At 47.9% G+C, this 25850-nt stretch overlaps 1 protein-coding gene across 1 annotated transcript in view; it reads left to right on the forward strand.

Annotated features, from left to right (window-relative positions):
- Positions 1–16820: 16820 nt before the first annotated feature.
- LOC140403669 (multimerin-2-like) overlaps positions 16821–25850 on the forward strand; it is a 45266-nt gene continuing 36236 nt past the window's right edge. The window contains exon 1 of the mRNA XM_072491829.1: positions 16821–17167. Within this exon, the coding sequence (XP_072347930.1) occupies positions 16836–17167 (332 nt within the window). The 5' untranslated portion in view covers positions 16821–16835. The remainder of the gene's footprint in view (positions 17168–25850) is intronic.

Below are 25850 nucleotides of genomic sequence, written 5' to 3' on the forward strand. Positions count from 1 at the left end.
CCTGACAGGGACATACATATCAAGGACACGTAGCACCTGTTCCTTGAACAAGTTCCACATTTCACTTGTGTCCTTCCCTGCCAGCCTATGTTCCCAACTTATGCACTTCAATTCTTGTCTGACAACATCGTATTTACCCTTCCCCCAATTGTAAACCTTGCCCTGTTGCACGTACCTATCCCGCTCCATTACTAAAGTGAAAGTCACAGAATTGTGGTCACTATCTCCAAAATGCTCCCCCACTAACAAATCTATCACTTGCCCTGGTTCATTACCCAGTACTAAATCCAATATTGCCCCTCCTCTGGTTGGACAATCTACATACTGTGTTAGAAAAGCTTCCTGGACACACTGCACAAACACCACCCCATCCAAACTATTTGATCTAAAGAGTTTCCACTCAATATTTGGGAAGTTAAAGTCGCCCATGACTACTACCCTATGACTTCTGCACCTTTCCAAAATCTGTTTCCCAATCTGTTCCTCCACATCTCTGCTACTATTGGGGGGCCTATAAAAAACTCCTAACAAGGTGACTGCTCCTTTCCTATTTCTGACTTCAACCCATACTACCTCAATAGGGTGATACTCCTCGAACTGCCTTTCTGCAGCTGTTATACTATCTCTAATTAATAATGCCACCCCCCCACCTCTTTTACCACCCTCCCTAATCTTATTGAAACATCTATAACCAGGGACCTCCAACAACCATTTCTGCCCCTCTTCATGTAAGCCTACTTGTGACACTAATAAAGATTATTATTATTCTTAGCTTTTTTTCTCAATCGACCCTGTTTCCCTGAATAGCTTGTATACTTTGATCAAATCACTCCTTAACCTAGTAAATTCTAGGGGATAAATCCTAATTTTTGGAAACTTGCCTTCTGATTTAACCCTTCGAGTGAAGGTGTCATTCTTATAAAATGGCACTCCCTCTAACGCCAATGACCCTCTGGTCCAGAACTGCTTGCATATTCCAGGCATGGTCTAATTGTGGTGTTTTATAGTTGAATCATGACTTCTACACCATTAGTTTTAGCCCTCTAACTAAAAAGGCCAGCATTCCATTAATCGTTTCGATTTCTGTTTTCTATCAGTTTATGATATTTTTCTGACATATGTACCTGGGCCTCTCGGTCGTCTTAAACCTGCTATTTTTCACTATTTAGAAAATATACTGGATTCTTTTTGGGACCAAACTGGGGGCTGCACATTCACCATTTGTGCCTGTTCACTTCCTCTACCACTTACCTTTTTGTCATTTACACTTGCATCTTCACTGCTTACAACACCACCTAGCTTTGTGCATTCCGCACATTTTAATGTGACTTTCTATTTCATCATCTAAGTCAGTCATAAATACTGTACGGCATGTTAACATAGACAGTTCCCATTAGAAATGTGGATATAGGAATTTATAATGAACATAAAAATGTTTCAACAGGGTTTAGTGGACAGGAAGTGCATGCAGATGATAGACTTTGAATATACTATGTAGATAATCCAATGTACTTGCTAAAGGAGTTTATGAGCACTGAGGGCATAGCATTTGTGGTGATATGCATCACTATAAATACACAAGGGGTTAATGTACATACAGTGCACCTAGCTAGACACTAGAGGGAGCACCAGAGACATCATGACATGCAGACATACAGCCAATGGGACAGTAAGATAGGACACGACCAACGGGCAGTCACAACACACCCAGAGGTGACACTACCACAAGGGGGCTACCCATATAAAAGGACATAGCACACATGCTCTTCCTCTTTCCAGTGGAGACACTTAGTGAGTACAGACAGGGTTGATTGAAACACATCACACACACCATGTGGATTGCAGCAGACTGGTTAGTTAGTCTGAGTAGCTATAGCAGGATTAACAGGAGAGTCGAATCCAAGTAGGAGAATTGCTAACAGTTAAATAAATGTGTTAAAGCTATCTCCAAGTCTGAACTTTCCTTTGTCAGAGTGTACATCAAGGAAGCAGCGTATGCTTCGTCAAGAGCATAACACAACAGCATCTATACTGAAACAGTTTTTTTCTCTCGCTATTATACACATTGACTTGCAGATAAAATGCCACATGGGCGTCATGGTGGCACAGTTGGGTGGCACAGTGGCACAATGGTTAGCACTGCTAACTATGTGAAAATTACATATCCCATTGATGATTTATAACCCAGACAGTTTTGGGACAATGGAGGTGTCTCAGATAACACTGAAATCTGAGTGGAATGTTCATACATGAGTTATTACTATTAATACACCTGGGACGCTAGTCGTTACCCCACCACCACCCCCTCCTCCCCCACAGTTACTCTTGGTAAACTTGCTGTTCCGTGTCTTCTGCAGGCTTCCATTTGATGGTTTTCTGGGTTATGGGATACCGACAGAATTCAGTGCTTTTTTCATGTTCTCATTTTGCAATGATAAGAAAAAGGAAATGGATTTGGAGGCTGGTGCTGCATTTGATGTGCAGGTGGAGGGGAATTATCCAGAGAGGGCCCAATGAACCTTTCTCTCCCTGTGAGGAAGTGTCTGACCTGTGCTCGGTCACTAGCTACAGTGGCAGAGTCAAAATCAGGAGCACCACAGTAAATAATATTAGCTATAGTCAAAGGCCAGCGTCTGATAAGCCGTGGCACGGTAGCACAGTGGTTGGCACAGTTGCTTCACAGCTCCAGGGTCCCAGGTTCAATTCCCGGCTTGGGTCACTGCCTGTGCGGAGTCTGCACGTTCTCCCGGTGTCTGCGTGGGTTTCCTCCGGGTGCTCCGGTTTCCTCCCACAGTCCAAAGATGTGCAGGTTGGGTGGATTGGCCGTGCTAAATTGCCCCTCAGTTTCCAAAAGGTTAGACCGGGTTACGGGGATAGGGTGGGGGCCTAGGTATGGTGCTCTTTCGGAGGGTCGGTACAGACTTAATGGGCCGAATGGCCTCCTTCTGCACTGTAGGGATTCTATCATTCTTCTTCTAAATGTGGATGTGCTGTCAACTGTGATAAACTTCAAAAAGATATATAGACAGCTTGGTGGAATGCGTCGCCACCTGGTGGATTTAATGGCACGAAGAACAAGGCGTGGCAACATAAAATAAAGGGTATAATTTCAAAGGGGGGTACGGAGAAATTCTGCTCCTATATCTTATGGTCTTATAGTAGGCCAGACCGGGTGAGGACAGCAGATTTCCTTCCCTAAAGGGGCATTAGTGAACCAGACGGGGTTTTTACAACAATCGATGATTGTTTTATGGGCACCATTACTGAGACGAGCTGCATATCCCGGATTTCATTAATTGAATTCAAATTCCACCAGCTGCCGTGGTGGGATTTGAACCCGTGTCCTCAGCACATTTTAGAAATTGATGCTTGGTGAAAAATTTGATGAAAGATAGCCTCTTGTAGTCTCCCCTGCAGTTCCTGATCCAGAGGGATATCGCGGGAGTTGTGGGTGTTCCTGAGTACACCTTGCCCATAACTGAATGTTTCAGGACCATGACCTCTTGTAACCTTTACGGTATTTGTGATGAATGGTTACTGTACCCTTAACACCATGTAGGTGATGCCCCTTTAAGACCGGGTTTGGGACCCTGGGGGACTCCGCCTCCGGCTCCGCCCACCAGGGAGCCGTATATAAGGTGGCGCCCTGTAGGCGGCACTCAGTAAGCACACGTCTCTGTAGCTGGCTAGTTCTCTGCTTATTAAAGCCTTCATTTACCATTCCACACTCTCGTGTCGTTATTGAGGGTACTACAGTAATGTGATGTGTCTCGAATGGAGTCAGTATTCCGTAGTCAGCCATCATCTCCACGTCCCCAGCAGCTCCTGGCCTGCACGCAGCTCTGGAATTCCGCAGTGTCTCCCTTTACAACCATTCCCTGACATTGAGCTGCACAGCCAGCAATTTGCATGGTGCTGGCAATCGATAAGGATTCATAATCCCAGGCGTAGCAGCATTAAAAAAGTGTTCGCATGGAAAAACAAATACTCTGACCCTTCCCCATTAAACCTCCTCAATAATTCAGAGGATGTCAGTGTGCATCTTAGTGAAACATGGGCTGCAATCGCTGAGTAGCAGATCGTAGCCGTGCTTTGGAACAAAGGAGAAATGGCTGGTTGATTAATGGCCACTGCATTCCGTCCAAACCCTCAGTCAGTTGCCACAAGCTGTGAGCCACGAGAAAAAATACAGCCTTTAAAACCAAAAATGCAATATTTGTGTTCGTCTGGGACACATTCTAGATGTCCAACTTATCTGCGGCAAACTCTGAAGGTGGTAGAACAAATTGACTTGACATCAGGATGTGCATTGACTGGAATATTGGCTTTCGGAATGATATCACCTGGGTTGTCCAATAAATTATGTGATTTCAATCCTTTGATGACCGTTAAGGGCAGCACGGTAGCACAAGTGGATAGCACTGTGGGTTCACAGCGCCAGGGTCCCAGGTTCAATTCCCCTCTGGGTCACTGTCTGTGCGGAGACTGCACGTTCTCCCCGTGTGCGCGTGGGTTTCCTCCGGGTGCTCCGGTTTCCTCCCACACTCCAAAGACGTACAGGTTAGGTGGATTGGCCGTGATAAATTGCCCTTAGTGACCAAAAAGGCTAGGAGGGGTGATTGGGTTATGGGGATAGGGTGGAAGTGAGGGTTTACGTGGGTCGGTGCAGATTCGATGGGCCAAATGGCCTCCTTCTGCACTGTATGGTCTATGTAATCTATGTAATGAGGGAGAGGGAGAGGGCGGGAGACAGCCCAGAATGACTTACCAGAGACCCAGGGTTGACAGTTTCGCAGATCCATTCTTACCCCAGGAAATTCACCCACCAAGGAGAACACAGAAGACCCTCGAAGGCCCAGGAACCGGAGAACTCTGCCGCCTTGACCAGGGGAACATGGCACTGCATCACAGCAAGCAACTCACATTAACGTCAACACATCACAACAACCCAACCTGCAAAATGACACTGCAGGGATTCTATGGAATTTTAATTCAATTAATAAAATCTGGAATCTCCGTAATGGTGATAATAAATCATTAATTGTTGTAAAAATCCATCTGGTTCACTAATGCCCTTTAGGGAAGGAAATCTGCCGTCCTCACCGGGTCTGGCCTACATGTGACTCCAGGCCCACAGCAATGTGGTTGACTTATAACAGCCCTTTGAAATGGCCAAACAAACCACTCAGTTCAAGGGCAATTAGGGACGGGCAACAAACCAGTAACACCCACAAGTCATAGATTATCATAGATTATACAGTGCAGAAGAAGGCCATTCGGCCCATCGAGTCTGCACCGGCTCTTTGAAAGAGCATCCTACCCAAGGTCAACACCTCCACCCTATCCCCATAACCCAGTAACCCCACCCAACACTAAGGGCAATTTTGGACACTAAGGGCAATTTATCATGGCCAACCCACCTAACCTGCACATCTTTGGACTGAGGGAGGAAACCGGAGCACCCGGAGGAAACCCACGCACACACGGGGAGGATGTGCAGACTCCGCACAGACAGTGACCCAAGCCGGAATTGAACCTGGGACCCTGGAGCTGTGAAGCAATTGTGCTATCCACAATTTTGTTTCCGGCCTGTGGTTTCTTAGATGAGCTGATTCTTCAGTTGAAGTGAACGTCTTGGAAAACCGAGGACTCCTAGTTCTGCAAAGCTTCTTGCAGCCCATTCAAAGAACAAAGAACAATACAGCACAGGAACAGGCCCTTCAGCCCTCCATGCCTGCAGCGATCAAGTGTCCTATCTAGACCAACCGCCTGGATCTTTCTAAACCCCGTCTGTTCACGTGTCTATCCAGATAAGTCTTAAAAGTCGCTAACGTATCTACCTCAACCACCTCACTTGGCAGTGCATTCCAGGCCACCACCACCCTCTGTGTAAAAAACTTCCCCAGCACATCTCTACCAAACCTTTCCGCCCTCACCTTGAACTTGTGCCCTGTTTTAATTCTCATTTCCGCCCTGGGAAAAAGCCTCCAACTGTTCACCCTATTTATACTCCTAATACTTTCATAAACTTCTATCAGGTTCGCTAAGGAGAACAATTCCAGTTTATTCATTTGTTCTTTACGAGGTGGGTTCTCGGGTTAATACATAGTTGGAACAGTTCAGGGGGGTGGGAGAAAGAGTTCTTCTCCCAGTTTCCCGAAATACGTGCTGTTAGGTAATTTGGACATTCTGAATTCTCCCTCTGTGTACCCGAATAGGCGCCGGAATGTGGCGACTAGGGAATTGTCACAGGGATTTTCACTGTAACGTCATTGCAGCGTTAATGTAAGCCGACTTGTGACAATAAAGATTATTATTATTGAATGAAAGTTGGGCTGATCCTGCCATGAACCCTGCCCTGCTGGCAAATCCAGTTAAATATTGTCTTGGATAGGGAGGATGTGGGTGGGTAAAGGAAGGTGACAGGACAGGAAGGAGGAGAAAATTGGTGGTGAGAAGGGTGAGATATGTGGAAGGGCATGGTATGGCTTTGGGGGCAGATTATGCCAAGGGCTTTCGTATCCTTCCTGCACAATGAGCTGAACTCCCGTTCAGGCCTGGGCCCTAACTCTGCCATCAGCAGGTTAAAGGTCGATAAAGCAAACCCGCTCACTGGCCAGGTGTCTCGTACCTGCCCATGACCTGCTGGCCTTTGACCCTGGCTAACCCACCCCTGAGCCCCCAATGACTCTCACAGACAGGCTTGGGCCTCACAAACATATTTAAATGAGTAATGTTTACCCATCAGGTTAAGCGCGACTCAGTGAGAGGATTGTCCGTTTAAAAAACTGGACTGTTTTGGAATCTGACTCCTACTTTTGTGGGTTTGGAAGCTTCTTGAAGGAAAATTACAAGGGTTTTTATTTGTATATTGTGTGTCTCCATTTGCTCCAGGCATTATTTGACTCTCTGTTTGGCCTCCATTTTTTTTCCATTGCATTAATACTTTCTTCTCCATGTCTGGCCTCTGTTGGGCCCAAAAGGAGAGTTTCCCCCCCGATTCCCAGTGACTCCAGTTTAGCTGGGGCTCCTCGATGTCGTACTCGGTCAAATGCTGCCTTGATGTTGAGGGCAGTCACTCTCACCTCACCTCTTGAATGGACAGCTCTTCTGTCCATGTTTGAATCAAGGCTGTAATGAGGTCAGGAGCTGAGTGATCCTGGTGGAACCCAAATTGAATGTCAGTGATCAGGTTATTGCTGTGGACGGACCGCTTGATGGGTTTGACTGACCCCTTCCATCACTTGGCTGAAGATTGAGAGTAGACTGATCGGTTTCTACTTGTCGGGGTCATGTGTGGCTAGGCCAGCATTTATTGTCCATCCCTAGTTGCCCTTCAGAAGGTGGTGGTGAGCTGCCTTCTTGAACCGCTGCAGTTCCTATGGTGTAGGTACACCCACCGTGCTGTTAGGGAGGGAGGTCAAAGATTTTGACCCAGTGGCAGGGAAGGTACGGCGATATATTTCCAAGTTAGGATGGTGAGTGGTGGAGGGGAACCTCCAGGTGGCGATGTTCCTGTGTATCTGTGGCCCTTGTCCTTCTCGGTCGTGGGTTTGGAAGGTGCTGTCAGGGAGCCTTAGTGAGTTGCTGCCGTGCATCTTGTACGCACGGCTGCTACTCTGCACCGGTGGGCGTCATAGAGTCATAGAGGTCGACAACACAGAAAAGGCCCTTCGGCCCATCGCATTGCACCGGTCAAAAACAACCACCTAACTATTCAAATCCCATTTTCTAGCACTTCGCCCATAGCCTTGTAGGACTTGAGATCGCAAGTGCACATCTAAATACTTTGTACATGTTATGAGGGTCTCTGCCTTCGCCCCCCTTTCAGGCAGCGAATTCCAAACTTCCACCACCCTCTGGATAAAAAAGTTTTTCCTCACATTCCCTCGAAACCTTCTGCCCCTTACCGTAAACCTATGTGTTGTCCCCCCCCCCCTCACAATCCCTCCACCAAAGGGAAAAGTTTCTTCCTGTCTACTCTATCTATGTCCCTCACAATCTTATACATCTCAATCATGTCCCCCCTCAGTCTCCTCTGCTCCAAGGAGAACAATCCAAGTCTATCCAATCTCTCTTCATAACTAAAACTCTCCCGCCCAGGTAACATCCTGGTAAATCTCCTCTTCACCCTTTCCAGTTCTATCACATCCTTTCCAGTGCTATCGCATCATGGAGGGGAGAATGTTTAAGTTGATGGATGGGGTGCCAATCAAGCAGGGCTGCTTTGTCCAGGATGGCGTTGAGTTTCTTGAGTGTTGTTGGAGCTGCACTCATCCAGGCAAGTGGAGAGTATTCCATCTCACTCCTGACTTGTGCCAAGTAGTCTGGGTAAGGATGAATGATTTCCTTCCTTAAAGGGCATTAGTGTCAGTTGAATCTTTCCCAAATGTTTCATGGGGAGGTGGTGGCGCCATTGTCACTGGCCTAGTAACCCAGAGACCCAGGGTAATTCTCAGGGAACCTGGGTTTGATTCCCGCCATGGCAGTATTCAATAGAAACCTAGAATTAGAAGTCTAATGATGACCATGATTGTCGTAAAAAAACAAAAACATCTGGTTCACGAATGCCGTTTAGTGAAGGAAATCTCACATCCTTAACCGGTCTGGCCTACATGTGACTCCAGACCCACAGTAATGTGATTGACTCTTAAGTACCCTCTGAAATGGCCGAGCAAGCCACTCAACAAATGCTGGCCTTGCCAGTGATGTCCCTGAACAGATCTTTGTTAAAAATCAAGTCACCTCTTCTAAACTCCAATGGATACAAGCCAAACTTTCCTCATAACACAACCCATTCCTGGTATTAGTCTAGTGAACCTCTACCAACCTTCCTGTCAGTGGAAACAGGTCTTAACCTATTCCACCAAACCCTCCCGTAATTTCGAACACTTCTCACTCTGTGCTCGAAGGAAGATTGCCCCAGTTTCTATTCACAGGAACTAAAGGGCCTCATCACTGATACAATTTCACTCTTCTCCATCCTGTCTAAGACCTTGATGCATGTTGATTTGAAAAATGATCATTTCTACCCAGCCGGCAGGGGAGCTGTCAATCAAAACGTCAAAGTTATCTCAGTACTTGAATGGAGTCCTATTCCAGGACGTCAGCACGTAATCTAGGCCGACGTATCAGTGCAGTCCTCCAGGAGTGCTGAAGAGTTGTTGGTCCAGATTCTTGCCATCCAAACAGGCAGCTCGAGCCAGGATGTTTCCGCAGGGAAAAAAAGGCCCCCAAGTGGTGCAGCCACCAGCCTGGGGGTGTGGGCATGCGATAGAGTTGAGTCTGCCAATCCCCAAAACAGAATATTGATGAATGCCAAGGGTGCGGGGGTGGGGGTTGGTGTAGGCGAGTGCTGAGGTGGGCTGGTTGGTAGGCCCATCTTGGTTCTTTGGGACTTCATCGCAATTGCGTTATAAGATTTTAGGCTCTCTAGCCCTCATCCCTCACACCCCACCTCCCACCCATGGCCCTTTATACTCTCCATACCAACTTAAGCCCCCCCAATCACCCTTCATGGCCCTTTATATCCTTATGCTAACTCATCCACCCCAGGCAGACCTCAGGAGCCATGTGAAGATGAAATAAAATAATGTCCTGAAAATCTAATACATATTTTGCCGTACAGGCTTGATCGTGAAAAAGAAACCTCCCATCATGAAAGCCCATTAAAAGTATTTTTTTTAAAATTCCAATTATAAAAACAAGCATCCAATCATATCCCACATCAAATACTGCTATTCCTTTAATAGCCTCTTTAAATGTGTCAATCAAACTGAGAGCTCAGAAATTCGCAATGGAGATCAGTGTAGCTTTTAAATCAGCCAGGTACTCATAAAGAGCCCTTAGGTAAATGTCAACAAACAGCTATTGGAACTGCTAGAACAGCCTACCTTTTTCCATTTTTAAAGAGCTGAGGATTGAAATAACTTCAGAAAATGACAGTTAAATAGACCCTATCCGGCCTTCAAGGATGTTTAAGTCTACTCCATAAATATGTGACTCCCACATTATGGATTAAGGCCCTTGCAACAGTCAAAATTATGTCTGTTTGAATTCAGTAAGGAGAAAGAAAGGGCTATGATAGGGTAGAAGACAGCCGAGGTTGAATGACGATAGATTTGGATTTCCAGGGCTCCATAGTGATGGAGCAAGAGAATAAACAAAGGATGTTCTTTGTCTTGAACTCTATCCCAGACCTTCCTTTTGTCTTTGTCCCACCCACCCCTGGTTAAAACCTATTAAGGTTCTCAATTTCCCACGTAATCAACATGAAACGTTAGCTCTCTATATCTCTCCATCGATGTTGCCTAGCCGTCTGAGTTTTTCCAGCATTGTCTGGTACTATTTCAGCCCTATTTCAGGTTTTTCTTCCACATGTGTAGTGGCCCAAAACCCATAAATCTACGCTGTACCCAATGATCCTTCCAGCCACCATTTATCTAACCGATTCTTCAATGTTAACATGCTTTGCCTCATTCACTTATTCTAATAGTACATTCCACAGGCTCACAACCCTCTGTGCACAATAGTTCCTCCTGCCCTGTGGTCTAAATCTCCTACATTTAATCATGTTCATCCCGGTTTTGTCAAATCTTCAATTACTGGAGGCTTTTCACAGTAACTTTCATTGAAGCCCACTTGTGACAATAAGCAATTTTCATTTCATTTCATTTTCAGTCGATTCGGTCTGATCCTGTCATGGGTTTAAGCCTCTCTGTCAAAACACACTCTAACTTCCTAATGACAGCAGCCTCGGCTTACCAGGTCTATGTGTTTCCATTTCTGTAGACCGGGCAGTATCCGAGGGAGCCTAAAATAAAAGCCAAACACTTGGAAATCGGAAATAAAAACAGAAAATGCTGGGAGAACGCAGTTCTGGTCTGGCAGCACCTGTGGAGAGAGGAACAGAGCTAACCGTTCCAGTTTGTATGACTTCTTCCATCTGAAATGTTGGACGGGGTATTCCACTCGAACACTTGGTACCGCCATTGCCTGGTGGCAGAATCGTCTGGTCCCGTTGTCAATAATAATAATAATCTTTATTATTGTCACAAGTAGGCTCACATTAACACTGCAATGAAGTTACAGTGAAAAGCCCCTAGTCACCACATTCCGGCGCCTGTTCGGGTACACTGAGGGCGAATTCAGAATGTCCAATTCACCTAACAAGCACGTCTTTCGGGACTTGTGGGAGGAAACCGGAGCGCCCAGAGGAAACCCACGCAGACACGGGGAGAACGTGCAGACTCCGCAGAGACAGTGACCCAAGCCGGGAATCGAACCTGTGGTCCTGGAGCTGTGAAGCGACAGTGCTAACCACTGTGCTACCGTGCCGCCCAACGGGGTTTCCCTTTGAATGCACCCCCACTGCTGGTAAACCCACGGCAGGACCAGAATATCCCCACCGGTACGAATGGTAACTCCGTTTCTCTCTCCTCAGTTGCTGCCAGTGAGTTTTTCCAGCAAGTTCGGATTTTATTTCCCAGTGAATCTATTCCAGATCCTATCTAAAGCTTTGAAAATCCTTCCAACAGTGCGGAACTCAAAACTCCAAATCAAAAAGACAAAGTCTAGGCATCCAATATTAAAATTCCCCTCATTACCCGTTTCCATTGGAAACTGGTTCTACTGTTTGTTTTTCCTTTTTTTTTTAAATTTAGGGTACCCAAGACATTTTTTCCAATTAAAGGGTAATTTAGCGTGGCCAATCCACCTAGCCTGCACATCTTGGGCTGTGGGGGTGAAACCCATGCAGACACGGGGAGAATGTGCAAACTCCACACGGACAGTGACCCAGAGCCGGGATCGAACCTGGGACCTCGGCGCCGTGAGGCAGCAATGCTAACCCACTGCGCCACCGTGCTGCCCCCCCGGCTGTTTGTTTCTCAGTGAAGATCTCCAGAATCGTTCTGAGCCTCTCCCCTAAGTGAGGCTGAAACCTCCTCCTTTAAACCTCTCTCTCTCTCTTGTTTTGTTTTCTTAATTACACAGTGGCATAGTGGTTAGCACTGCTGCCTCACAGCGCCAGGGACACAGGTCACGGTGTGGTGTTTGCACGTTCTCCCCGTGTGTGCGTGGGTTTCCTCCGGGTGCTCCGGTTTCCTCACTCAGTCCAAAGATGTGCAGGTTGGGTGGGTTGGTAATGATCAGCGTGTAGGGTCACAGGGATTGGGCGGGGGCGTGGGCCGAGGAAGGGTGCTCTTTTGGAGGGTCAGCGCACACTCGATGGCCCGATGGCCATCTTCTGCACTGTAGGGGTTCTATGGAATTTGCCACTTACTTTCCCATCTTCTTTTCTGCTTTAACTGCCGCCTGGCCCTTTCCCTACCCAGTTTGAAAGATGCGTTGCTTCCCTTGTTTATTGGTTTAAGTCAGTTCATTATCTCCCGGCCTGTTCAGGTGTCACCCATTCTCACAGGAATAACCTTCTCGGAACGAGTGTCAGCGTCTCACAAATGGAAAACCTCACCCTGACGCCACACCTTTCACTGCGGCCTGTTCCTCGATCCCTAGTTGTCCCTGTTCCAGCACAAGGCCGGGAGAATAACCCAGGGAATGCCAACTTTGAAGCCCTGCTCCTAAACCTGCCTCATCATCTCCCGAACACATTCCACAGTCTTTTCGTGGCCCTGTTATTGGCTCCCACACGGACGAAGATGAGTTAATCTCCCATCCTATGATCTTCATTGTTTCCAAAATGCTCTTGGTAGGGGGTTGCGGGGGGGGGGGGGGGGGGGGGGGGGGGGAGGGGGGGGGGGGGGGGATACTGCTGGTCAGTATTTAGGATATTTGTTTCCTGGCTTGCAGGGGGAAAGTTTTTTAAATTCTTCCTTGTGTTGTAGATGTCATTGGCCAAACCACCACTTGTTGCTCACCCTCAATTGTCTTGGACGGGGTGGCTTTGTAGACCATTTCCGAGGGAAGTTAGGAGTCGACCACATGGTGTGGATCTAGAATGACAGCTAAGGAAGGCAGATTTCCTTCACAACAGGCCAGTAAAAAACAATGTGAGGAAAGATTTTCATGGATAACACACACCTTCAATTCAACACAGCCTGGAAAATAGCTCATATATGGTACATCTGTCCTGCCAATAACAAAAAAAAACATTCAATCCATTCTTATAACACTCCTGATCCCGCAACTATACCTACCCCCCCCCCCTGCCCAAAAGCTGATGGTAATTAATTATTTGATGTATGAGGTAAGGGCAGATTAGGGCAGCACGGTAGCATGGTGGTTAGCACAATTGCTTCACAGCTCCAGGGTCCCAGGTTCGATTCCCGGCTTGGGTCACTATCTGTGCGGAGTCTGCACGTCCTCCCCGTGTGTGCGTGGGTTTCCTCCGGGTGCTCCGGTTTCCTCCCACAGTCCAAAGATGTGCGGGTTAGGTGGATTGGCCATGATAAATTGCCCTTAGTGTCCAAAATTGCCCTTAGTGTTGGGTGGGGTTACTGGGTTATGGGGATAGGGTGGAGGTGTTGACCTTGGGTAGAGTGCTCTTTCCAAGAGCCGGTGCAGACTCGATGGGCTGAATGGCCTCCTTCTGCACTGTAAATTCTATGATAATCTATGATAATCTATGATAAATGAGATCAGCCATGATCTGATTGGATGGCGCAGCCGGCTCGCGGGGCTGAATTGCCCACTTCTGCTCCGAATTCCGATGTTTCTATGTACGTTGCTGCTCAGATAGAACCCCGCCCTACTCCCCTAACGGTGAACTCGACCTTTGCCAGGTATAAAAACTCCAAAAGATCACCCAATCAAGCCGAGGTACTAGGCGGAGCGGAAGCTCTCCACCCCAGGAAAAACTGCCGCTGGGTTAACAGGGAGCAGGGGAGGCAAAGGGCCTTCATCCCCGTCTGCAGCCCCAGCCAGTCCCGATACCCCGAAAATGGTCACCATCGGACGAGGCTCCTTAAAGGGAATTTTAAAAGAATATTTCACGGGATGTGGGCGTCGCTGGGTAGGCCAGCATTTATTATCGATCCCTTATTGCCCTTGAGAAGGTCATGATATTTAGATCAGCATATCATGGTGCAATCAAACACACACTGATGGACATGCAGTAGGGCCAACCAGCACACGCACACACAACACCGCAGCCAATCACCAGTGAGAGCACACGCACTATAAAAACAGAGTTCCCGCTCACTCCAGCAGCAGCCAGCTCAGAGCACCGAGCTCAGAGCCTGCCACTCAGACATTCACCATGTGCTGAGTGCCTTACCCAGATAGTGATAGGACAGGGTGCACAGATTAGCTGGTAATGCACGTACCCAAGTTAGCAGTGTGCTGTTACAGTTGAGTTGTTAATAACATTGAGTTACACCATCTCCAGCCGTGTTGGATCGTTTGTACATCAGTACACCCAACACGACAGAGAAGGTGATGGTGAGCTGCCTTCTTGAACTGCTGCAGTCCCTGTGCTGTTAGGGAGCGGCATCCAAGAATTTGACCCAGCAACAGTGAAGGAACGCCCGATATATTTCCAAGTCAGGGTGGTGAGTGGCTTGGAGGGGAACCTCCAGGTGGTGGCGTTCCCATGTGTCTACTGCTCTTGTCCTTCTAGATGGTAGAGGTCGGAGGTTTGGACGGTGCTGTTGAAGGAGCCTTGGTGAGTTGCTGCAGTGCATCTTGTAGATGGTACTCACTGATGCCATGTTAGTGAACCCAATGGATTTTTATGACAATTGATGATAGTTTCACAGAAACTGGCATTTTATAAATCATTCCAGATTAGTAATTAAATTCAAATTTCACCAGCTGCTGTGGGATTTGAACTCATGTCTCCAGAGCACGGATTACCAGACCAGTGACCATACCGTTATGACACCGTCTCCTCCACTAATGGCAGGATATCATAGATTATCATAGAATTTACAGTGCAGAAGGAGGCCATTCGGCCCATCGAGTCTGCACCGGCTCTTGGAAAAAGCACCCTACCCAAGGTCAACACCTCCACCCTATCCCCATAACCCAGTAACCCCACCCAACACTAAGGGCAATTTTGGACACAAAGGGCAATTTATCATGGCCAATCCACCGAACCTGCACATCTTTGGACTGTGGGAGGAAACCGGCGCACCCGGAGGAAACCCACGCAGACACGGGGAGGATGTGCAGACTCCGCACAGACAGTGACCCAAGCCGGAATCGAACCTGGGACCCTGGAGCTGTGAAGCAATTGTGCTACCCACCATGCTACCGTGCTGCCCATATCTCAGTATGAAGTTTCCCCTGATTATCATTGGCAATGATTATTACCCCTTCTCCTCAGGAGAGTCTAACATCTGCAATAGGATTGTATGTTTTGTTGGACAAAATTTTTTGTTGGATGGAAATTCCTTTTGTCAAGGTCAATGCAGCAAGTGACCTAAACTGCGCAGTAATTGCTGCATCAATGCAATCTCAGGACTTGCCGTAATAAATCTGGTGGGTTTTTGGGTCGTTGCCAGAAAATAATAAATTGCCAGAATGTTTCAAAAGTCAATCAGTTTACTGACTGGTCCATAAGACCAGAAGACATGTGGACAGAAGTAGGGCATTCGGCCCAGCTCAGTCTGCTCTGCCTATTCAATGAGATTGTGACTGATCAGATTTGGAATCCCTAAAGTGCAGAAAGAGACCATTCGGCCCATCGTGTCGGCACTGACACTCTGAAAGAGCACCCTATCTGGTTCTCCTCCCTGCCCTGTTCCCATACTTCACCTAACCTGCACATCATTGGACACTAAGAGGCAATATTAGCACGGCCAATCCACCTAACCTGCTCGTCTTTGGACTGTGGGAGGGAACCAGAGCACCCGGAGGAAACCCACGCAGGCAAGGGATGCGCAAACTCCAACGCAGACTGTCACCCAAGGCTGGAATTGAACCCGAGCCCCTGGCGCAGTGGGGGCAGCAGTGCAGATAATCTTCAACTCCACTTTGACAAAGCGTCATCTGGACTCGAAACTCTGAGATGATGCCCTCTGGTCCTAGATGTGCCCACAGGAGGAAACAACCTCTCAGCATCGACCCTGTCAAACCCCCTGAGAGTTCTATATGTCTCAATAGGCCACCTCTCATTCTCTCATGCGGGGAGCCTGCTGACCCAGTCTGGATTACATGTAAGTTCAGTCCCACCATTAAAGTGGTCAGAGTCTCAAAGCATTTAAATGCGGCTGAGCAATGTCAGTCAGGCATAACCACTTGACAATGCTGAGGAGGTCCATCACCGCCTGGCCAAGCCAACCAGGAGTGGACAAGTCATTATGGTCGCGGCAGTGGACAGCCAGATTCTGAGAACAATTTTTTTTTTAGTTGGCGGGGAGAGGGTTAAAAAATAATCCAAAGGAACATGAATCTGAGCTTTGTTTTCAGTGGAGTCGAGGAGACGTTTAAATTTGGTCGTATTTAAAGTTGATTGTGCACAAATTTTCTTGCCTGTGTATTCGAGCTATGTCACATCTTAGAAATAATTCAACTATTTATTAGCTTTTCACTATTGGAAGCTTCCTTTTCCTGCACTGAGAGTGCTGATAAGCCCCTTCCACCCTTGTTCCGGTCCTTTGGTAACATTAGGAATTGGGCGAGTGAGCCACTTCCTTGGGATCCATTGTACAATCTCAGTGCCAACTCCAAACCTGTACAGGAACGTGGGGGCGGGAGTGTCTCTCGCCTCTTGACATTTCCCACGTAGACTGGGAGGGCTGAGAACTTTCTTTTTCTTCCTCTCTCTTTGTTTGAGGAATTCACAGAGCAACAAGAACCCACTCACTCCACACAGCGGGGAGGGAATCGATCTGTTCGAGGCCGAGGTGAGGGTTGGGGGGGGGGGGGGGAAAATGACTCTCCGTTTTCTTGTCGTTTTCCTGTGCCTGCGACTGGTCTGGCTGAAGAAGCGCTCGGAGATTCCCGGTGGCGCGGAGAACAGCCGCAAGGATTTCTTCCGAGACGAGGTGGAATCGGACAGGCTACGAGGGACTGAGCACCTCGGAGGCTTGGAGGGAATCGAGGGCCGCGCTGACTCTAAGCTGGGTGGATGGGGCTACGAGGTGGTCCAGGGGACCAACACACCGTTCTCCTATCGCCGAACGACCACCTCCGACTCTTCAAGGAGGCTCATGAAGGCAACAATTACGAGAGCACGAGAACCTTTCAAATCAGCACCAGGAAGGCAAGTGAAACAGCAATTGATATCCTTCGGTCCTGTCCAATGCCTAACAATGTTTGTCAGAGATTCTTACGGAAAAGAATTGTGTTTAACAAAATGCCCTCCAGATTGAACACCTGATTGCCAATCCTCGTCAGGAAGGGCGCACCATTCACGGCTTCGCCTGTGCTACATTAGATCTCGGATGGTGTGTGTGCTTGTGTGTGTCCACTTGTGAAAGTGTATTTGCAAGTGTGTATGCTTGTATATACGTGTGTTTGTGTACATATATAAATTTGTGTGTGACTGCCCATGTGTTTATACACATGTAGTATGCATGTATGTGTGCCTGTGCATGTGTGTGCTTGTGTGTATGTATGCGTGTATATGTGCATGCGCGTATGTGTGTGTGCGCGAGTTTTGTGAGTGTGTGTTTGTAAGTGTGAGTGTGTGTGCGAATTTTGTGAATATGTGAGTGTGGGTGTGTGTGTGTGTGCGTGTGTGTGTGCGAGTTTTATGAGTGTGTGTTTGTGAGTGTGGGTGTGTGTGTGTGCGTGTGTGTGTGCGAGTTTTGTGAGTGTGAGTGTGAGTGTGCGCGGGGTTTGTGAGTGTGAGTGTGTGTGTGTGCGCGGGGTTTGTGAGTGTGAGTGTGAGTGTGTGCGCGGGGTTTGTGAATGTGTGTTTGTGAGTGTGAGTGTGTGTGTGTGCGCGGGGTTTGTGAGTGTGAGTGTGTGTGTGTGCGCGGGGTTTGTGAGTGTGAGTGTGTGTGTGTGTGCGCGGGGTTTGTGAGTGTGAGTGTGAGTGTGTGCGCGGGGTTTGTGAATGTGTGTTTGTGAGTGTGAGTGTGTGTGTGTGCGCGGGGTTTGTGAGTGTGAGTGTGTGTGTGTGTGTGCGCGGGGTTTGTGAGTGTGAGTGTGAGTGTGTGCGCGGGGTTTGTGAATGTGTGTTTGTGAGTGTGAGTGTGTGTGTGTGTGCGCGGGGTTTGTGAGTGTGAGTGTGTGCGTGTTTTGTGAATGTGTGTTTGTGAGTGTGAGTGTGAGTGTGTGCGTGTTTTGTGAGTGTGTGTTTGTGAGTGTGTGTGAGCCTGAGGATTGAGCAGGGCTATGGAACCCAGCAATACTGTGACTCACTAAGATTCTTGTAGAAAGAATTAGCATCAGTGTGTCACCAGCTTCTGTTAGTGGGGGAGGGACGCGTGCTCACTCGTCACTCAGTGTGTTAAAGGGGCAGTGCACGTGTCTCAGAACGGTGTCATTCACAGCTGTGGAATCTAGAATTTTCCATGAGATCTCAGGTATATGCAGTGGTCCCAGCCACTCATGACTTTTTCTTTGGTCAGGCGTCAGTGAATCAGTTCCCAGACCACCAGCTCCCATCAACACGAAAGGAGAGCCACCCTCAGTTGGCAGGTTGTTCCTGTGCCAGCCTTGGAGGAGGCAGTGGCAGGATTATAGCAGTGACAACCTTGACAGTCACGGCCAATGCCTACGATGCCAATTGGCCGCAAGTAAGATTGCAGCAGATGGCAGGGCTCTGTAACGGTCTCCAATCTGATCTCGAGCTTGCAAAGCTGTTTCCCCTCGGCAGTCAACACTTTCCCATAGAATAGTGATGAATGTATAGGATCTGGAATGCACTGCCTGACAACGCGGTGGAGGCAGATACCACCATGGCTTTTCAAATGGAACTGGATAAGTTCCCGAGAGTGTCAAATAATTGCAACAAGTGTAAATAATTTTGCCAAGTGTGTTTTTTTTTTCTTTTCTCCTCTCCCTTTGTGATTTGTGTGTGCCCTTCCCTTCTATATAGATATATATATCATATCCTGTGTACAGAAGGGCAAATATACTTTGTTCAAAAATCCAATAAAGGACATTTAAAAAAATAATAATAGCAACACTCCTGGGACAAAGGGCAATGGAGCTACCCCCATGCCCCGGACAGACGGCACAGAGTGAGCTGCCTGCCTCCCATTCCTGCCGCTCCCCCCCTCCCCCACTCTCCACCAGCCACTTGATTTTAAAATTGTCACTTACCCCTACGAGGTCACCTGGATGAGGGAACTTGATGTAACATTTCCAAAGTTTGCTGACGACACAAAACTGGGTGAAATTGAGATTTGTGAGGAGGGTTCAAGGTGACTTAGACAACTTGAGCGAGTTGGAAAAAGACATAGAAAATGCCGCACAGTGAGGATAAATGTGGGCATGTTGTGGAGATGCCGGCGTTGGACTGGGATGAGCACAGTAAGAGGTTTTACAACACCAGGTTAAAGTCCAACAGGTTTGTTTGGAGTCACGAGCTTTCGGTGCACTGCTCCTTCCTCAGGTCACCTGAAGGAGCTGCGCTCCGAAAGCTAGTGACTCCAAGCCGATAAATGTGGAGTTATACACTTTGATGCAAAAAACAGAAAGGTAGAGTATTATTTAAATGGTGATATTTTGGAAAGCGTGGATGTACACTGGGCCTGTAGTCACTCGAGTTTAGAAGGACGAGAGGAGATCTGATTGAAACTTATAAACTTCTAACAGGGTTGGACAGACTGGACGCAGGGAGGATGTTTTCCGAGTTGGGGAATCTTGAACCAGGCGACACAGTCTCAGGATACAGGGTAGACCATCTAGGACTGAGATGAGGAAAAATGTCTTCGCTCAGTAGTGAAGCTGTGGAATTCTCTACCACAGAAAGCTGTGGAGACCAAGTCACTGAATGTATTCAAGAAAGAGATAGACTTTTTTTTTTAGGTTTTAATGGCATCAAGTGAATGGGGAGAAAGCGGGAATATGGCATTGTGATCGAGGTCATGATCATATTGAATGGCGAAGCAGGCTCGAAGGGCCGAATGGCCTCCTCCTGCTCCTATTTGCTCTGTCTCTAACCTCCCTCAGCAGCACCAACCTCACTTGTGGGGTGGTTGAGGCTCCAGCGCAGCTGGCTCTCTGATTGGCCCGGCGGAGCCCAGAGGTATCCAATTAGGAGATTGCCTGTTGGGAATTTCCTGCGTCGGTCCCGCTGCCTCCGTTTGATTCGGGCGACATTCCCGAAGTCTGCAAGGAAAAATCCTGCCCTGTGATTCCAAAACACGCAACAACTCTGCATCCTTGTGTTGAATATATTCAATGTTTGGGGGGGGGGGGGGAGTTGTGATTGGGGCACTTTGAAACCAATCTCCATCTTCAATCTAAATGGTTCTTCCAACAGCACAGGACTCTGTGGCTCTGAGACACCGGGCAGTAGAGGAGTTTGTGCATTGTTCCACTCCTCTGATCTGTTCCTGGGCACTCTTCCTGTCCTGTGAACGCTTCAGATACAATCGGCCTTTTGCAGACAACATTGGGCTGGGCATGATGTTTCTCACCACGCATTCCTCAGACGTTCCTCGGCAACCCAACAGTAAAACCCTGAGATGCAAAACCAAATCGATGCTGAAAGAAAAACGGACAATAAAATCCCCTTCCCCCTTTCAGAGCTCCTTCTGTAATGGACCGGGGTAACCACCATCCACGTAGCAACATCCTAAACTGGGCGGGGAGATTTCCTTCACCCATTGTTTACATCAATTGATTTTGTTATGGGCCAGGGTTTAGAGAACCCCGAAGTGTATAGTTCCCCTGACCCACAACGTTTAATAGATTATGGTATGGGGACCACACGGCCCACTCTACAGGTGTGGTATAGCAGAAATGGAAAAGTATTTTTTAAAGCAAAACAATGTTTATTCTATGAACTCAAGTTAACCTTTTCAAAACATATGAACATCTTAGCAACCATTAATTCAAATACAACCCCCAAAGAATACAACACTAAGTAATCCTTAAGCTGTCCTTTTAACATCCGTAAGACTTAAAAAAAAGAACTTTTAACAGAAGCACATCAGGTTAAAATCACTACTGAGAGCAGTTATTAGTTTTAAATCACCAAAGGATCGATTTACAGTCTTTAGATTACAGAGGGAGAGACTAATACCCCTTCTGGCTGTGACTGCAGCTACCCAGCTCTGAAAACAAAACTAAAACACACCCTGCCGCAAACAGCCTAAAACGAAAGAAAAAGCTGACAGACAGCCCAGCTCCACCCACTGTCTGACATCACTGCAGTAGTAAACACCCATTTCTGAAAGGTACTATCCCTACAGATATTTATATACACACCCATTTATAAACACCCATTTCTTAAAGGTACTCCCACATGACAATTTTACTGTTCAAACTTCACATATTTTAGGCTCTTGCATAAGAGCTAAGATAAGTTCCCTTTTTCGCAGCACGAGCTGCTGTAAAGTAGGTTTAAGGCTCAGTTGCTTTGAGGAGCCATGGAGGATGTTGTAGGATTGGAGGGATCAAGATGGGTCAGGTGGTCGGTGGGGTCAGGTGGTCGGTTGGGAGGGGGTTTCGGTTGGTCAGTGGGGTTTGGTCAGTGGAGGGGGTTGGTCGTGTCAAGTGGGCAGGGCAATGGTCGGCGGGGGGGAAATGGGGAGGCTCGTCGGAGGGAGGTAGGGTCGGAGAGAGGAAGGGTGGTTAGAGACAGGGAGGGAGGGAGGGAAGGAGGGAGGGAGGGGAGGGTTAGTTAGGGGGAAAGGTTGAGGGTTCATCAGTGGGGGTGTAGTGGGGTGGGGAAGGATAGTCGGGGGTGGCGTGAGGGGGTTGGGGTGATGGTGAGGGCTCAGGGAGGGTTCCAGGACTCCAGTGTGTGTGTGGGGGGAATGGGGTGGGGGGGCGGGGGGGGGTTTGTCCCAGGGCTCCCATGGGGGGGCGGGGCGGGGAATCAGTCTATAGATACCCAGAAGTTAGAAGTGGTTTTAATTCTTCTTTTCCTGGGTAACGATTGGGAGTCGGAACCACCTGAAGTTTGACCAATGGAAAATTGAACTTCCCGGGCAGTTGTCATCAAATCCTTACATGGGGACTTTTGGGGGAGGGGGTGTGCGCGTGTCCCTAGTGCATGTCGGAGGTGACCCAGTCCTGCTGCCCAATTATCAGGCCCTCACCTCCCTCTCTGCAGCTGTGCGACAAATCACGACCCTGAGGTGAGGGAGAAACGGACAATATATAAAAACGGAAATGAACCCACCAAAGCTTTGGAAACGAGAATAGAAAGAAGTTGAGAAAAATAGAAAATCAATGTAAAGTCCACGGGGTCAAATAATGAGAAGTGGCAGGAAGACATCGTCATGGGAACAGTAATTTTACAAGCGTCAGGACGGAGCTGAGGCCTGTGTGCAGTCACCGGGAGGATGTGAAAGACAGAGAGACAGAGGAGGGGGGGAGTGGGGGGGGGGGGGGGGGGGGGCGATGCTTGGTTCAATGTTGTGAACACAATTGCTGTAGCCAGTCTGTGTAAACTGTTCAGAGGGTTTCCCGAACACCACGTCCAGGAAATGCAAAAATAGGCTCGCACACACACACACACACAAAATGTCTGTCGCTCTACCACACTCCACACTGACTGCAACTCTCCCTCTCTCTCCTGCAACCTCACATCTCCCCTCTCACACCCTGTCCTGCTAGACATTCCACCTGTGGTGTGGAAACAAGCTGTGTTGGTAGTTTTGGTGCAAGTGTCAGACCCCACCACAAGGAAAATCACTCTCGGGTCAGCAGCTCATAAAAGTCTGACAAGCCTGGGTCCCTCCACATCGACTCAGTAGGCTGAATGGCCTCTTTCTGTGCTCGAAGATACAATGCCTCGAAGATACAACTCCTGCATCAGCTTCAATGGCAACCCTGCAGGAAGAATCTTTCTCCTTCCCAGGACCTCACTGGGACAACTAAAAGAGCCTTGTTTTTGTTACTAAGACGTTCGATGTAGAGTCAGAGTTTTACAGCATGGAATGAGGCCCTTCGGCCCACCATGACTGTGTAGCACCTATCGATTTTAATCCCATTTCACAGCACTTGCTCGCTACAGCATTTCAAGTGCTGATCTAAATGCTTCTTAAATGATGTGAGGGTTTCCACCTCGACCACCCTTTCAGTCAGCGAGTTCCAGGTTCCCCCCCACCCTCTGGGTGAAAAAGCCGCCTATCCTCCCCGACACACACATTATTTTAGACACCTATTTACATTTTTATATCTTGGGGGCAGCACGGTGGTTAGCACTGCTGCCTCACGGCGCCGAGGACCCGGGTTCGATCCCGGCCCTGGGTCACTGTCCGTGTGGAGTTTGCACATTCTCCCCGTGTCTGCCTAGGTCTCACCCCCACAAACCCAAAAAGCTATGCAGGGTAGGTGAATTGGCCACGCTAAATTGAAAAAAAAAAATTGGGTACTCTACATTTATTTTAAAAGAAGTTTTTATATCTTTTTTTTAAAAATGAGAGTACCAATTAATTTTTTCCAATTAAGGGGCAATTTAGCATGTTCAATCCACCTACCCGGCACACCTTTGGGTTGTGGGGGGCGAAACCCACGCAAACACGGGGAGAATGTGCAAACTCCACACGGACAGTGATCCAGAGCAAGGATCGGACATGGGACCTCGGCGCCGTGAGACTGCAGTGCTAACCAGTAGGCCACCGTGCTGCCCAAGTTTTTATATCTTGACGTATTTCTGTGGCCATCAATCTTGAGGGAGAGTGGGGTTTTTTTTCTACCTTTTTGGACTAATTGCAGTTTAGATGTAATGTTTGTGAGGAACAGGCCAAAAGCCCTTTCTACCCTTGCCAGACAAGCACTCACTGTTCAGCGACAGCACAATTTGGATTCAGTGGTCGGAATTTTCAGCCCGTTCATGCCAACAGCGCACCCCTGCCATGGGTTTGCAGGCGGCAAGGGGTGCATTCAGTGGGAAAGCCCGTTGACAGGCAGGACCAGAAGATCCGACCGCTGACCAATGGTGTGCTGCGTCTGCGAAACATGCGGCGGATTTCTCGGTACATCCCGCCCAGGGTGAGGAAACCCCTTTATAATTGCTACATCAGTGTAACAAACCCATTTCGCACTCCAGCTCCCCTCAGTGAAATGGCATGGGTGGAAGCTGTTACCACCTCTGCCCTGTCCATACCAATTCTCGCTGCCCTTGCACTTTGAGGAGTATCACAGGGTTTTCTCCGAGCGCCAAAACGTCCTCAATCTTGTGCGCACATACGGTGGCACTTCACCTCCGTCTTCACGGATCCGGTGTCGTGCATTGAAAGGACAGGATTCTCCATTCCGAGCTTTATCCGGAAAATAGTTCCTTAATATCACCAGGAGGAAAATCGGCAAGCTCGGATGTCACTAGAATGTTAGATATATTGTCATCTTACTAATCAATATTGAACCAGACCCAAAGTGAGCCGTTATGTGGTGATCGTCCCTTTTGGGGCAACACAGCAGAGTAAGGGTCTCCTGGCGTGGGTGGCCAATCAGGACTCAGAGTGAAGAATCACCCCAGGGGGTGGAGCTCTCCTAGGCAGAGGCATTTTAGAATTAGCTGCAAACATGAAGATCACTAAACAAATCTCGGAAAATGCATCGTTGTACCCTAGTCCTCATTCATAAACCGGAAATCACCTCACAATAGACTTGGCTCCAGTATTGATTTTATTGTGAATAAACAGAATTCTAGAAGTTATTCATGAAGGTCCCACCTTCTCAACCTCGCCCCTCGCCTGAGGTGTGGTGATCCTCAGGTCAAATCACCACCAGTTAGCTCGCCCCCCTCAAAGGGCAAAGCAGCCTATGGTCATCTGGGACTATGGCGACTTGATCTTACCTACAGTAAATGAGAAATGTATTCTGTTTAACACTGCTGTGATTTCTGTCTGGGGTTTCTCACCATAGTGTCCGAGAGTTTCATCTTACCTTCCGGAGGGCTGCAGGACAGTCCCGGAATGTTGGCCATTCTGACTCCACAATTTGGCTGTATAGTTTAACATTCCATCACATTGCTGGAGTGTTCCTGTGCTGTGGCACTGGACATATTAAACGTTTAGTCTCCGAACACTCCTATGTGTCTTTCCAATTCATCCTTAACATTCAGCTACATTCACTTATTGCCCAATCTCCCTTCCCTACGATCACTATTTAACACATGCCCATTTTACATTTTAATTTGATATTCGGATGTACCTTTCCCCCCAACCCGTTTTCCCTCGCAGAAGCAGCCGTCCTTCCTCACTTCGTATCATCTTAAAACTTGGCTTGGGTTTCTGAAACCAGGCGATTGGTGTAAATCCAGAACAGTGACGCTCTCAAAACCAACCCCCCCCGGGGAAACCCGCCCGCATACCCGCCATATTGTGACATAACCCATTCAACATTCGTCCCCATAATCCCTTCCCAAGATATATCCTAAATTCCCACAATTTCGGGCTTAACTAATAACCTTTACGCAGAATACGGATGAATACGTTTGGAAATTCGATGACACGAGGGCTTTCCACAGTTCACACAAGAGGCCCATTTGTCAATAAAAACGTTCAAGAATGTTGACTGGTCAGGAAGCGGGTCCTTTGGTCCGTCGAGCCTGCTCCGCCATTCAATTGGATCATGGCTGATTTGATTGTGACCTCAATGCCACATACCCCCTGATAATCTTTGACTCCCTTAAGTCTACTCTTGGCAACCAGTTCCGCTATTTTCAGGGATTCAAAGGAAAGCCAATGAGCTGTGCTTGCTGGGGTCCACCCTCTTTGAAAACAACTCTCTTTCACTCTCATACCACAGTATTCACCACTAATTACTACACACCTCGCATTCATGCCTCCTTTTGCTTTGGAGATTTC

Source organism: Scyliorhinus torazame, chromosome 28, assembly GCF_047496885.1.
Source record: "Scyliorhinus torazame isolate Kashiwa2021f chromosome 28, sScyTor2.1, whole genome shotgun sequence".
NCBI lineage: Eukaryota > Metazoa > Chordata > Chondrichthyes > Carcharhiniformes > Scyliorhinidae > Scyliorhinus > Scyliorhinus torazame.